Below are 14,622 nucleotides of genomic sequence, written 5' to 3'. Positions count from 1 at the left end.
TACATCTACACAGTGGAATACTACACGGCCACTAGGAAACCAAAGTCATGAAATCTGCTTATATATGAATGGACTTGGAGAATATCATGCTGAGTGAAATGAGTCAGAAGGAGAGGGACAGACATAGAATGATTGCAATCATTTGTGGGATATAAAAAAAACATAGAATGAGACCAATACGAACCAATAGTTGAAATGGGCCAGGAGGATTCATGCACAGCTAGAAACTTTCCAGAAGTTGGGGGCAGGCAGTTAGGATAGAAAAGGGACCCCTATGACAATGGTAATTGGAAATGATCACTATGAACAAGTTATAGTGCAGAAAGTAGGTAAAGGGCTATACACTATAACGTTTCAATACCTGTATTGCAAATCATAATGCCCAAAAAGCAAATAGAAAGAGAGAGGAGTGTTTACCATAGAGGCAGTGTTGGAGAAGTGGAGGGAGGGGAACGAGGGGCATTGGTGGTGGAAAATATACACGGGTGAAGGGACAGATGTTAGAATGTTGTATGACTGAAAGTCAATCATTAACAACTTTGTATCTATACCTCATGGTGATTCAATAAAAGTAAACTAAATGAATAAAATGACAGGAGAAATCCTTACTTATATTTTCCCAGTCTCTGGAGGTGGTAGAGAATTCATTAAAGTTCCCTGACTTGTGCCTGTATAACTGTAACTTCTGCCTCTCTCAGCTTGTCATGTTTTCCCTGGGACTGGTATAGTCCCATGGTTTCATGACTTTTTTCCTCCATTTTTAAGGATTCAATCCCTGTGGGCCAAGGACCCACCTTCCTCCAGTAAGACCTAATCTTAAGTACATTTGCAAAGCTTCTACTTTCAAATACTTCTGATTCATAGATAGGGAGGATCAGATCATCAGCATATTTAAATCTATTTCCCCTTGCCTTCATTTTGTTCCTGTGGTTGCTGTTCCTGTCATGACCTGGGCTTGCATGCATCCTTGGTTGTGGTGCTTGCCACAGCTTTTACACTTGAGCTAGGTTAATGGATAGTTTTAGGTCCACTGATTACTGGAACCTCACCCTTGGTTGTGGGGCTCATTCGCTTAAAAATATCCCAGTGTTAGTCAAGGTTTATAATCCTATAGCTGCTGAGTTTCCACATATTTGCTTGCAGTGCACTAAGGATCGCCTATTGTGTGATGGTGCAGGAGTCCCAAAGAGTCGGGTGTCTGGGAACATTTGGGTATGTCAAAAGACTTTATAAGAAAACATTATATAACCTGCCACACTTAATACTTATCTGTAGAATATTTTCCTCATGAGAGGGTTTGAATTCCATCAAATGCTTTTTTAAAATTATTATTATTGAATCACCATGAGGTACAGTTACAGAATTATAAACTTTCATGCTTGGGTTTCAGTCACACAATGATCGAGTACCCATTCCTCCACCAGTGCCCATTTTCCACCAACAATGGTCCCAGCATCCCTCCAAGCAGCCCCACCCCATCCCCCCTGCCCACTTCGCCTCTGTGGCAGGGCATTCCCTTTTGTTCTATCCCCTTTTGGGTGTTGTGGTTTGTAACAAAGGTATTAAGTGGCCATCATGTTCGGTCTATAGTATACTTTCAGCCTGTATCTCCCATCCAAAGTAGGTTGTCCTAGCACCCTTTACTTGGTGATCCCTTCGCTATCTGAACTGCCTTTACCCCCATCATGTGAGGCCGGCTTCTAAGCTGTGGAGTAATCCTCCTGGTATCTCTGATATTCTTGGGTGTTAGTCTCCCATCCTGTTACTTTATATTCCACAAATGAGTGCAAACTTTCTGTGTGTCCCTCTCTTTCTGACTCATTTCATTTAATATGATACTTTCCATGTTGACCCTCTTATATGCAAATTTCATAACTTCATATTTTCTAACAGCTTCATAATATTCCATTGTGTAGATGTACCAAAGTTCCTTTAGCCAGTCATCCGTTGTTGGGCACTCGGATTTTTTTCCACATTGTGGCTATTGTAAACAGTGCTGCAATGAACATACAAATGCAGATGTCATTTCTACTAAACTTTTTTGCCTCTTCGGGATATATTCCCAGTAGTGGTATTGCTGGGTCAAATGGGAGCTCCGTTTCTAATTTTTTGAGATAGGAAAGGAAGAAATCAAGCTCTCACTATTCGCAGATGATATGATACTATATTTAAAGAACCCCAAAACCTCTACCAACAAATTCCTAGAAACAATAAACTTGTACAGTAAAGTAGCAGGCTATAAAATCAATACCAAAAAGTCCATGGCTTTCCTATTTGCAAATAATGAGAGAGAAGAAAGTGACATGAAAAAAGAAATCCCATTCCCTATCAAACCTTTTAAAATCAAGTATCTTGGAATCAGTTTAACTAAGGAAGTAAAGGACCTGTACAAAGAAAACTACAAAATGCTACTTCACGAAATAAAAGAAGACACAAGGAAATGGAAACAAATCCTCTGCTCATGGACTAGGAGGAGTAACATTGTCAAAATGTCAATTTTCCCCAAAGCATTATACAGATTCAATGTGATCCCTATAAGGATACCCATAAAATTCTTCAAAGAAATGGATAAAACACTCCTGAAATTCATATGGAACAACAAACCACCACAAATAGCTAAAATAATTCTGGGGAAAAAGAGGATGGGAGGCATCACTTTCCCCGACCTCAAACTCTACTACAAAGTGGTAATAATTAAAACAGCATGGTACTGTAACAAATGCAGAGCTGCAGACCAATGGAACAGGGTCGAATATCCTTATACACACCCTGAACTATATGATCATCTATTCTTTGATAAGGGAGCAAGAAATGTGAAGTGGATCAAGGAAAGCCTCTTTAACAAATGGTGCTGGCAAAACTGGACTGCTACATGCAAAAAAATGGGCCCAGACCCCTAGCTAACACTATGCACAAACATTAGATCAAAATGGATTAAAGACCTCAACATCAGACCAGAGTTCATCAGGTACATTGAAGACAAGGTCATTAAAACCCTCCATGATATTTAAGCTAAGTGTATCCACTGGCCAAGTAAATGGAAACAGAGATAACAGATGGAACTACCTTAAACCGAGAAGCTTCTGCACCTCAAAAGATACAGAAACCATTTGATCTCCCATTTGACCTAGCAATACCACTCCTGGGAATATATCCCAGAGAGGCAAAAAAGTATAGTCAAAGTGACATCTGCACTTGTTTGTTCATTGCAGCACCTTTTACAATAGCCAGAATCTGGAAAAAACCTGAGTGCCCGAGAACAGATGACTGGTTAAAGAAACTTTGGTACATTTACACAATGGAGTACTATGTAGCTGTTAGAAAAGATGAAGTTATGAAATTTACATACAAGTGGTTCTACATGGAAAGTATCATGTTAAGCGAAATGAGTTGGGAAGAGCGGGATAGACACAGAAAGATTGCATTCATCTGGGGAACATAAAGCAACAAAATGGGAGACTAACACCCAGGAATGGCTGAGATTAGTACCAGGAATTTTGCTCCATGACTTGGAGGCCAGCCACACGTGCTAGGGGAAAAGGAAGCTCAGATTGAGAAAAGAGCACCAAATAAAGAGTGTTGTGAGGATCCTCCCAGGGTGGGAGAAGCACGCTGAAAGTAGACTATAGACTAAACATGATTGCCACTTAATGCCTTTCTTGCAAAACACAGTACCCAAAAGAAGAGAGAGAGAGTACAAGGGGGAATGCCCTGCCACAGAGGCAGGGTGGGACGGGGGGGATGGGGGGTGGAAGGGATGCTGGGACCTGTGGTGGTGGAGAATGGGCACTGGTGGAGGGATGGGTACTTGATCATTGTATAACTGAAACTCAAGCACAAAAATTTGTAAGTCTATAACTGTACCTCATGGTGTTTCACTAATAAAAAAAATTTAAAAAAAAGGTACAGAAACAAGAATTCAAAGAAAATCTACATAATGGGAAAGGATATTCACCCAATACCCATCTGATAAGGAGTTGATATCACGAATTTGCACAGAACTGGTTGAACTCTACAAAAAAATCCAACCCCATCAGCAAATGGGGTGATGAAATGAACAGAGACTTTCTCAAAGAAGAAATCTGGATGGCCAAAAGGCACATGAAAATATGTTCTTCATCACTAATCATCAGGGAGATGCAGATAAAAACAACAATGTGATACCATCTTACACCACAGAGACTGGCGAACATCCAAAATAGCAAAAGCAACCATTGTTGGCATGGATGTGGGGAGAACGGGACTCTCCTTCACTGCTGGTGGGAATGCTAACTGGTTCAGCCCTTCTGGAAAACATCAAATGCTTTTTGTTTTCTATTGAGATGACTACATTTTCCCTCTTCTGTCTACCAACATTAAATTTTGAATGCTGAACTTCACTTTTATTTTTTAATAAATAGCACTAGGAGCAATAGCACAGCGGTAGGGCATTTGCCTTGCACGCAGCCAGCCCGGCCGAGCCAGGTTCGATTCCTCTGCCCCTCTCAGAGAGCCCAGCAAACTACCAAGAGAATCTCGCCCTCATGGCAAGCTACCCATGGTGTATTCATTATGCCAAACACAGTAACAATAAATCTCAAAATGGAGCCCGCAAGAGCAAAATTGATGAACAACGGGAGGACATCTAATCATCTTAAAAATGGGCCATTTAAGGTTTTATTGTAGTTTCTTGAGGATTTCAATGCTTACATTTATAAACCATAATGTCTGTAGCGTGTTTCTAGTCTTGCATAGCATCTAGTCTTGCTTTCAAAGACCCATTGGTTCTGGTGTTCTCACACTTAGTTATGCTGTTCATTGTGGGGAGGAGTTTTCTGGTACAATCTTTTTTGGTGGGAGCCCTAAAGGAGTCACAAGGACTAGTTGCATGTGGGCAGAACCAGGGATAAAACCCAGTCTTACACTTGCAAGGCATGCATTTTTGCCACTGGATTTTTCCTGGGCTCCTAACTCCAATTTTTACCATTTATTTACTTACATTTGGTATTATTTCCTTCAGTTTTTTAGTTTTATCATTTATTACAGAAAATATTAGGGTACTCATTTGAGGATTTTTTTTCTGTTTTGGGCCACATCTAGTGATGCTCAGGGCTTACTCCTGGTTCTCTGCTCAGGGATCACCCTTAGGCAATCTTGGACTATGTGGGGTACCAGAGATCAAAATCGGTTGTCATGTGCAAGGTAAGCACCTTACCTGCTGCAACCAAGGAACTTACTTTTGATAAGATATTTGCAGCTATAAATTTTATTCTAGGCACTATAATGATTCTACCCCATATTTTAATTGTGTTATTGGTTTTAGGGCCTCACCTGTCTGTGACTGGGGCTACTCTTGGTTCAGTGTTCAGGTGAACATGCAGTTCAGGGAATTGAACACAGGGCCTTATACTCTCAAGGCTAGTACTCTAACACTAAGCCACACTTCTGACCCAATAAGTGATGTTTTATTTCCATTCATGTTAAAATATTTTCTATTACTTTTCTGATTTCTTCTTAGAAATGACCTATTGTTATAATTGAGAATTTTCTAGAAGTTACTTTAATGACTGATTAGAAGTTTTATACAGGTGTCCTAAGATCATCCTACACGGTATGTTTTAGTACCTTTAAATGTATTGAAACATGATTGATGACATTGCATAAGATCTATCCTAGAGAACATTCCATATGCAATCGAAAGAAATGTACATTATTTTTATGTGGTATGCTGTACAGGAGAATTCAAAAACTTACTAGCTCATACTGAGGTAGGCAGAAAGGTATAGGGGCCCATGGCAATAAATTTTATATCTTACAAAAACAAGATATGGTCTATTAGGAAATCATCCGACCATTATCTCAAGTCAGACATACCTGCACAAAAAACAAATCAAACCCTCTGGAAACAAGTCACAGGAAAGAACAAAGGTCATGATACCACTCAGAAAATGGAGAAGCCTTCAGAGTCCAAAATCCTTTTCCTTGACAAGCCTTAGCAAGGACTCTTAACTTCAAAGAAAACTAAAACTACAACAGCATGATAAAGTTCCTTTAAAGTGTAAGTTTCCCAAAGAAAGTTGGGGCTCCATATTTTGGGGGATATTTGTACCCCAACTTCTGGTGCTCAATAATTTACTTTTACTTTATGCAGCTCTATTTACTGGAGATGTCCATGTCTTTAGCATGTGTAATCTCTTTGAGGCTGTCTGGTTTCTCTGTAAAAGCTAACATTTTTCCTTGAATGTGCCTTTACTTTTCCTCAATAAAACTATTTTTATTCACTATTACTCTTGTCTTGATTTTTTTCCCTGAGATAAAAGACTAGATGTTGGAGCAAGTGGAAACAGAGAAAAACAAATAGGACTTTCTTAAACTAAGAAGCTTCTGCACATCAAAAGAAACAGTGACCAAAATACAAAGACAGTCTACAGAATGGAAAAGGATATTCACCCAATACCCATCCTATAATGTAAGGGAACAGCTGCATAGTATTCCATTATGTAGATGTAACAAAGTTTCTTCAAGGGTTTAGAACACTTTTGTTACCTATCAAGGGTATACAAAGCACTGGTTGAACTCCACAAGAAGCAAACATCCAGCCCCATCAAAAAATGGGGTGATAAAATGAACAGAAACTTTCTCAAAGAAGAAATCCAAATGGTTAAAAGGCACATGAGAAAATGCTCTACATCACTAATCACCAGGGAGATGCAGATCAAAACAACAATGAGATATCATCTCACTCCACAGAGAGTGGCCCACATCCAAAACAACAAAAGCAACTGGTGTTGGCACAGATGTGTGAAGAAAGGGACTCTCCTTCACTGCTGGTGGGACTGGTTCAGCCCTTTTGGAAACCAGTATAGACGATTCTCAAAAAATTAGAAATTGAGCTCTAATTTGACCCAGCAATACCACTCCTGGGAATATATCCAGAGAGGCAAAAAAGTATAGTAGAAATGACATAGGCACTTGTATGTTCATTGCTGCAATGTTTACAATAGCCAAAATCTGGGGAAAAAAGCCCCAGTGCCCAAGAACAGATGACTGGTTAAAAAAAGTTTGTTACATCTACACAATAGAATACTAGGCAGCTGTTAGAAAAGATGAAGTTGTGAAATTTGCATATAAGTGGATCAACATGGAAAGTTGATCATGTTAAGTGAAATGATTCAGAAAGAGAGGGACAGGCTTAGAAAGATTGCACTTATATGTGGAATATAAAGTAACAGAATGGGAGATTAACTCCCAGGGGTAGTAGAGATTAGGACCAGAAGGTTTGCTCCATGGCTTGGAAACCAGCCTCACATGCTGGGGGAAAAGGCAGCCCAGATAGAGAAGGAAACACCAAGTAAAGGATGTTGGGAGGACCCATTTGGGTTGAAAGATGCAAGCCAAAAGTAGACTATAGACCGAACAAAATGGCCACTTAATACCTCTATTGCAAATTACAACACCCAAAGGAAAGAGAACAAAAGAGAATGCCCTGCCACAGAGACAATTTGGGGTGGGGGTGGATGGGGTGGGGGTGGTGGGAAAGATATTGGGAACATTGGTGGAACAGAATGGGCACTGGTGGAGGGATGGGTAAATGATTATTGTATGACTGAAATACGAAAGTTTGTAAGTTTGTAACTGTACCTCACGCTGATTCACTAATAAAATTTTTTTAAACAATACTAGATGTTAGGACTTGAGCATTTGGTATTAATCTGTTCTTTCCTTGTGAAGAGCATAACCTCATTTCAGCCCAAGAACCATAGATCCTGAATAACCAGATGGCAGAGATCAGCTCCAAGGCCATAAAGATCAAGTAGTATATCAGGCCCACCTAGATAGCTGCTTAGCAAGACTGGCAGAAACTTAAGTGCCCATGTTATTCAAGAACTGTTGCAGATCTCTTCCTGTACTCAGTTCCATGGATATACACCCCATCACCACCAAAAAATATCAAATATCCAAAGGCAATAGAAAGGAAGAGCAGGAAACTGGTCTACGGTCTACTTTCCCCTGGGGTGGGGATGGAGCGGGGATAAGTTAGGGAAGAAAACACTAGGTCAGTGGAAAAGGGGAAATGTGCCTGTGATGAAGGCAAGTTGGGAGATAGGGGTAAACTGAAGACATTGGTGGAGGGTAGTGGATACCTATGAAGGGACTGGTGTTGGAGCATTTTACACTGGAAATCCTTCACAAACATCTTTGTAACTTTGTGATTCATGGTGATTCAATAAAAATACATTTTAAAAAGTAAAAAGAGAAAATAAAAAGTGACTGCTAATGTATTAAATTATTAAATTTCCCCTTTCTTTTGTCAGTTTTGCTGCCTTGCATGCAGCCAACATGGCCAACCCGAGTTCGATTCTTCCACCCCTCTCAGAGAGCCTGGAAAGCTACCGAGAGGATCTCGCATGAATGACAGAACCTGGCAAGCTACCCATGGTGTATTCGATATGCCAAACACGGTAACAACAAAGTCTCCAATGGAGACATTACTGGGCCCGCTCAAGCAAATCAATGAACAATGGGAGGACAGTGACAGATTGAGTCACCATGAGATAGTTACAAAATTTTCATGTTTGAGTTTCAGTCATACAAAGATCCCTCCAACCAGTGCACATTCTCCACTATCAATGTCCCCAGTATTCCCCCCCCTTCCAACCTTCCCCCTGCCTATATTGCAGATAATTTCTCCCATACTCTCTCTCTTTCTCTCTCTCTCTCTGTCTCTCTCTCTACTCAGGACTTACGTTTGACTTTGTCCTCAGGAATCACTCCTTATAGTGCTCAGGGGACCATGTGTAGTGCTATGGATTAAAACCAGATCAGCCACATACAAGGTGATGGCCTTACTTCCTCTACTATCTCTCTGACCTCTTAATGCATTCCTTTTAATACTTTTATTTGTTCCATTTCTCAAAATGGACTTTTCCCATTGACATATTTTAACCTTTACCAATTTTTTTTCTGCAAGAATTATGTAATATAGGGCATCCTAAGTAGAAATTTAATTAGTTACTGTACTTTTAAACTCTAGGATATCTTTTTGGTTCAGGTTCATAACTTTATGCAATTGATACTCTCGTTTGAACTCAAATACATGCAGAGCCTTCTAAATCTTTCAGGAGAATTCTAGAGCTCTTCAGAGTCTCCTGTGGACATTATATTCTCCAGATCCTCTCTCAGGGCTTTACCCACACCCATTTTATATGCTAATCATCAAATACAGTACCTCACAAACACATGGCAACATCACTGGCCCTGAACACATTCATTGGTCTCATCATCTCAGGAAGGATTTTACAAGTTTTACACCTTTTTTCATTTTTATGGCCTTTCTATAGTTGGGTACACTTGTCAAAGGCAGGTAGCTAATGATAATCAAGAATTACAGGCTCTCCAATGGCAAAGATGAGAAGGCACACAATTACGATATGATATATGACTAATCCCAAAAGGAGCAGGACTAGGGGCATGAAAGCATCCAGAAATGTTTAGAAGACTGGAAACAGAAGATATGCTGCGAGTATCTCCAGCCAGGCTGATTGCATGTGGGACCTTGTCCTCAGCAGATTAATGCCCCCACTGCAAAGGCAGAACAGATTTTGGTGACCATCTGGAGCCTGGCTGCTGGCTAACTCACCAGCAAGTATCCACCCAGGGCTTCATGCACCGGGATTAGCACTGTAAAAACCCAAAAGATAATTCTATTAGTGTTCTTCCCTTCAATATAGGTGGGGCAAGGTGGGGATACACAAGCATCTGTGAAAAATTTACCTGCCCAAGTGGTCTGTGGAAAGAGGCACACCTGTTGTCATCAGCATCCTACATGGCAGGGCCAGACTGCCAGCACCTGAAAGCACCTCTTGCATAGAGTGATGATGAGTATGATATGCAGATGTCCTCTGGGTGCTTGTTGCTTGCCCAAAACACGCTATTCTTAAATCCTTGTTGGTGGAGGAAAGGGCCCCGGACATGTAAAAGGGCTCTGTAGGTCTAAATCCTTTGTTTTTAAAGAGAGAGCACTCCAAAGCCATTTAAATTGCAGAGGAATTTAAAATATGTAAATTGCTGGGTGGTACAGTAAAGTTTCCATTGACGATGTTATAATATGTCACTAAAAATCCACAGAGAGTTAGAGCAAATATCTGTTGTCTCTGTTGCCTAAACTGACAGAGGGCCTGGGCCCTTCAATAGTTATGTAAAGGTGCAGTGGAGGAAGATCTTCAGTGAAAAGCCTTAAGGTATGGATAGAAAACAGTGGATCACTTCCAGATGACACATGGCAGGTCAGGTACACCCTGTCTTTATCTGCTTACCGCCCAAAGTAGCAGGAGGGCATGGAGGGGATGGGAGACTTCAGGTATGTTGGGGCATCACAGCCAGAGGGGCTGTTCATCTGGGGACGGAAGCGAAGAGATGGGCTCCATCCAGAAATTACTGCCTCCTGCCCTTGCGTGTCAAAGAAAATGTCTTAACTAAACCCTAATGCATGATGATGGATTTGTTGCTACTGGTGATCCACAGGGAGAACACTATGGAAGTTCTACTTTAATTTACTTGTTACTTTAGTATGTGTATGCATCTTGTGAGATGCATAATCTGACACCCAGGGGTGTCTCAAGATTTGAGCTGCAGTATACCTAGATTGAACATTTACCTGAAGCATTTGACGGATTAATTCCTTCACTGCACCAGAGATGTTATTCCAGTGGGGAGTTGGAAAATGTACCTGTCCAGCTAAGATCTTACTATAAAGTTCTTCCTGATTATTGCTCTTACTGATAAATGGTGGGAAGCCACAGAGTAGAATATATGTGATCACACCAGTTGCCCAAATGTCCACCTTCAAGCCATAGCCCTTTTCTGCAATAATCTCTGGGGCCAAGTATGTAGGTGTGCCACAGATCGTGTAGAGGAAGCCTGACACCACCGTAGCTAAGCCAAAATCTCCAACCTTCAAGGACTTGGTTCCGTTAGGATGCTGAAATACCAACAGGTTCTCTGGTTTGATATCTCTATGAACAATTAGCAGGCAATGAAGATAATAGAGGGCATTGGCCAGGTCCTGCAACATAGCGCTGCTTTCTTCCTCTGAGAATTTGCTTGAAGAAGTAATAGCATCAAAGAGATCTCCTCCTTTGACCAGCTCCATGACCAAAAGATGCTCTTTTTCTTTCTCTATGTTCTCCACCAAAGTAATGATATTTGGATGCTTTAGTTCACATAATATGGTCACTTCATTCATAATCAGATGTTCCTTTTTGCGATATTTGGTTTTATCTATTATCTTTAGGGCGAACTCCTCTCCAGTGTAACGGTTTGTGCACAATTTGACTACTGAAAAATTTCCATTACCAATAACTTCCCCAATCTTGTATTTATTATGAAAAGTTGATAATGCAGATGATTTGTCACTCCCAGTGATATGACTGCGACTCGAGGAATGATTACGTTCAGCTCTGCTTTTTACATTGGGAGAAGACATGCCAGGTCTAGACAGCTTCTTAAATCCTTGGGAAGCTTCTAGGGAGACATCCTGCTTAGTTGGAGAGGAAGCCAAGGATTTTGTACCTTTAGGAGTTTCAAGGTGACTGCTAGGTGCTCCATTAACTAATGTGTGTTGTTTGCTACCTGAAGAGGTTCCAGGGCTGTTGGACACAGAACACTTAATGGGCTTGGAGGAAGTTTGTGATGACTCAAGGGGAAGATACTGGTTGTAATCAGACACAGAACTATCCTGAAGATGAGGGACTTCATCTGATCCATATGCAATAGAAGCAATATCACCAAAAATATCTTGTAGAGAAGTAACCTGCTTTCTTTCCAATGTACGATGTTTCCTGACCATTCTTGACTCTGGTTTAATGGTTTGGGAGAGATTTGTTAAGACTTTTTCCAAGCAATGAGAAGTCTTCCTTTTGAGAAGGATTTTCACAGATTTTCTAGATTTCACTCCACTTCTAACTATGGTGACTAACTTGGGTTTGAGAAGATATTTGCTGTCCTTCTCTTCATTTTTAGTGGAAGAGGTAGTACCGCGGGCTCTAGAGGTCCCAATCTTGATATTTACATGCCAGGATGGAGAAAGATTTTGCATGTAGTCAATTTGACAAAATGGTTCATCTGAAGCACACACATAACTTTCACCTTCCTCTAGCTCCCCTAGGCAGGTGATCTTGCGACTCCCATCGATGGTGTAGATACTGCGAACTCCCTGGGGCAGGCTCACCTGGTCAGCCAACAAGTGGGTGAGTTCCTGGAGCAAGGCATCAAAGGAGTGGAAAGTGCTTCTGGAAACAGAGCATACCAAGCCACTGAAGGACCCATCCCCATTACAAAAGAAACGCACCTTTGGGGCCTTGTTCTCAGAGCTGAGGTGTCTCCGGTTAAGCTTGCGGAGGGGCCTACGGTGGGTGTTGTGCACTAGGGTGGAATCCAAGCGGCCACTGCTTCTTGGGAAATTGGTGGTTCCTCTCCCTCTTCCTGACACTCTCTGAGGCCTTTTTTCTCGCTGTTGTTGTTCCCAAGGTTTAGCCCACATACTCTGGGTGTTGATCATCATGCTGGATGTGCTGGACTCTCCTCTTCCTAACTGCTGAAGGCTGTTTTCCCACTGTTTTAAAGGTTCGGGCCATAAAGTCTGGGTGTTGGTCATCACACCAGATGAGCTGGAGATTCCTTTTTCTGACTCCTTCTGAGATCTTTTTTCACAAAGTTTCAAGGAGTCAGGCCACGTACTCTGGGTATTGGTCATCAAGCCGGATGAGGTGGAGGCTCCTCTCCTTGACTCTTTCTGAGATCTTTTGTCCCGCTGTTTCTGTTCCAAGGTTTTGAGCCGTGAACTCTGGATGTTGGTCATGACAGCGGATGAGTTGGAGGCTCCCTTTCCTGTCTCTTTCTGAGGTCTTCTGTCCCGCTGTTGCTGTTCCCAGGGTTTGGGCAACATAGTCTGGGTGTTAGTCATCCTGCCAGATGAGCTGGGTGCTCGTCTCCCTGATGCTTTCTGAGACCTTTTTTCACACTGTTTCAAGGGCTCCGTCTGCAAACTCTGGGGTGACTCTTTCTGAGGGCTTTTTAAACACTGTTTCAAGGATTCCGTCTGCAAACTCTTGGTTATTCCGCCAGATGAGCTGGACGCCCCTCTCTGTGAAACCTTCTGAGTTCTTTCATCCCATTCTTCCAAGAAGTCAGGCCACATACTCCGGATGTTAGTCATCCCACCGGATGTGCTGGATGCTCCTCTCCTTGACTCCTTCTGAGGTCTTTTATCCCATTCTTCCAAGGGTTTGGGCCACAAACTCTGGGTGTTGATCATCCTACCAGATGTGCTGGATGCTCTCCTCCTTGACTCCTTCTGAGGTCTTTTTTTCCATTCTTCCAAGGGTTTGGGCCACAAATTCTGGGTGTTGGTCATCCCACTGGATGAGCCAGACACTCCTCTCTCTGAATCCCGAGGTTTTTTTCCCCATTCTTTCAGCGGGTCGGGGCACATACTCTGGGTGTTGATCATTCCACTGGATGAGTTGGAGGTGCGTCTCTCTGACTTCTGATGTCTTTTTGCCCATTCTTCCAATGGGTCGGGCCATATACTCTGGGTATTGGTCATCCTACTGTATGAGCTGGACGCTCCTTGCGCTGACTCCTGAGGTTTTTCATCCCACTGTTCCAAGGGGTCAGGCCATATACTTTGGGTGTTGGTCATCATACCAGATGAGGTGGAGGCTCCTTTCCCCGATGCCTTCTGAGTTCTTTTTTTCCACTGTTCCAAGGAATTGGGCCATGTACTTTGGGTTTTGGTCACTGCGCTGGATGAGCTGGAGACTCCTTTCCGTGATGCCTTCTGAAGTCTTTTTTCTCGTTGTCCAATAGGATCGGGCTGCGTACTCTGGGTGTTGGTGTGCACGGTGATTCTGAGAGTGTGCGACGCAGCACCGGCCCGGCTGCGAGTCTTGGGGGAGTTGGACATCCCTACTAGGCTGGACAGTGAGGTAGGGAGGGTTGGTGAAATGATCCTAGACTCCCGTGATGGCCTGGGTGTCCTGCCACACTGATGGACCTGCCAAGACTGAGCCCTGGTTTGCAGTAGCCATGGAAACAAGTCTGTATTGTTGTCACAAAGCGCTGGGGCCCGCCCACCTTGCGTCATCCACACGCGCTGAGCCCCACCCAGCTGCCACGTAGTAGCTGCTCTTCAAAACCATTGATGCTGACTGTTTTAGCTACATCACTGGGGGGCGGGGGTTAGAACTTTCCCTGGAGAGGTAGTTTGAAGCCAGATCACATAAAGAAAGCGTCTTACTTCCAAAGTTTGTTCCAGGGAACTACCGCCTCAGGGGAAGGCAGGTCAGATAGTGCTAATGTTCAGAAAATGGAATGGATTTTTTTCTTTGAGAGCTCCAATTTTGGTCCAGATTCTCCGGTGACTGTAAGACTGATTTTCAGGGCTACTTCCGAGGAACTAACGGGCAGAGGCCAGGTTAAAAAGCCTTGAACGCTACTGTTCTTACCAAGGTTCAGCAATTTATGTGATTGTAGTCAACCTTTGGTTAATTTCCAGAGTTCACAAAAGGCAATCGAGGCCATTTTTGCTATTTGTTACTTTTATGGATGAGTGAATTTGCAGAGTGGCAACGTTATATTTTC

The 14,622-nt window shown here is 42.3% G+C and overlaps 2 protein-coding genes across 4 annotated transcripts in view; both read right to left on the bottom strand.

Annotated features, from left to right (window-relative positions):
• DMD (dystrophin) overlaps window positions 1-14,622 on the bottom strand; it is a 2,292,284-nt gene that overhangs the window by 610,340 nt on the left and 1,667,322 nt on the right. The window lies entirely within an intron of this gene.
• LOC130039386 (serine/threonine-protein kinase DCLK2-like) lies at window positions 10,523-13,294 on the bottom strand. Its single transcript, XM_056131286.1, has 2 exons — window positions 13,201-13,294; window positions 10,523-12,456 (listed from the first exon to the last, which is right to left on the bottom strand). Exons 1-2 carry the CDS (start codon window positions 13,292-13,294, stop codon window positions 10,523-10,525), a joined length of 2,028 nt encoding a protein of 675 aa, XP_055987261.1.

Source organism: Sorex fumeus, unplaced genomic scaffold (genome assembly GCF_029834395.1).
Source record: "Sorex fumeus unplaced genomic scaffold, SorFum_2.1 ptg000086l, whole genome shotgun sequence".
Lineage (NCBI taxonomy): Eukaryota > Metazoa > Chordata > Mammalia > Eulipotyphla > Soricidae > Sorex > Sorex fumeus.
This window is presented reverse-complemented; position numbering and strand designations above follow the sequence as displayed.

Excerpts from the sequence above, each read along its gene's own strand:
- LOC130039386 (XM_056131286.1), bottom strand. The coding sequence starts at position 13,294 with ATGATCAACACCCAGAGTTTGTGGCCCAAACCCTTGGAAGAATGGGAT. Across the intron at positions 12,457-13,200 it reads AGGAGCATCCAGCACATCCG|GGAGAGGAACCACCAATTTC; the intron begins GTGGGATGACTA and ends TGTCAGGAAGAG.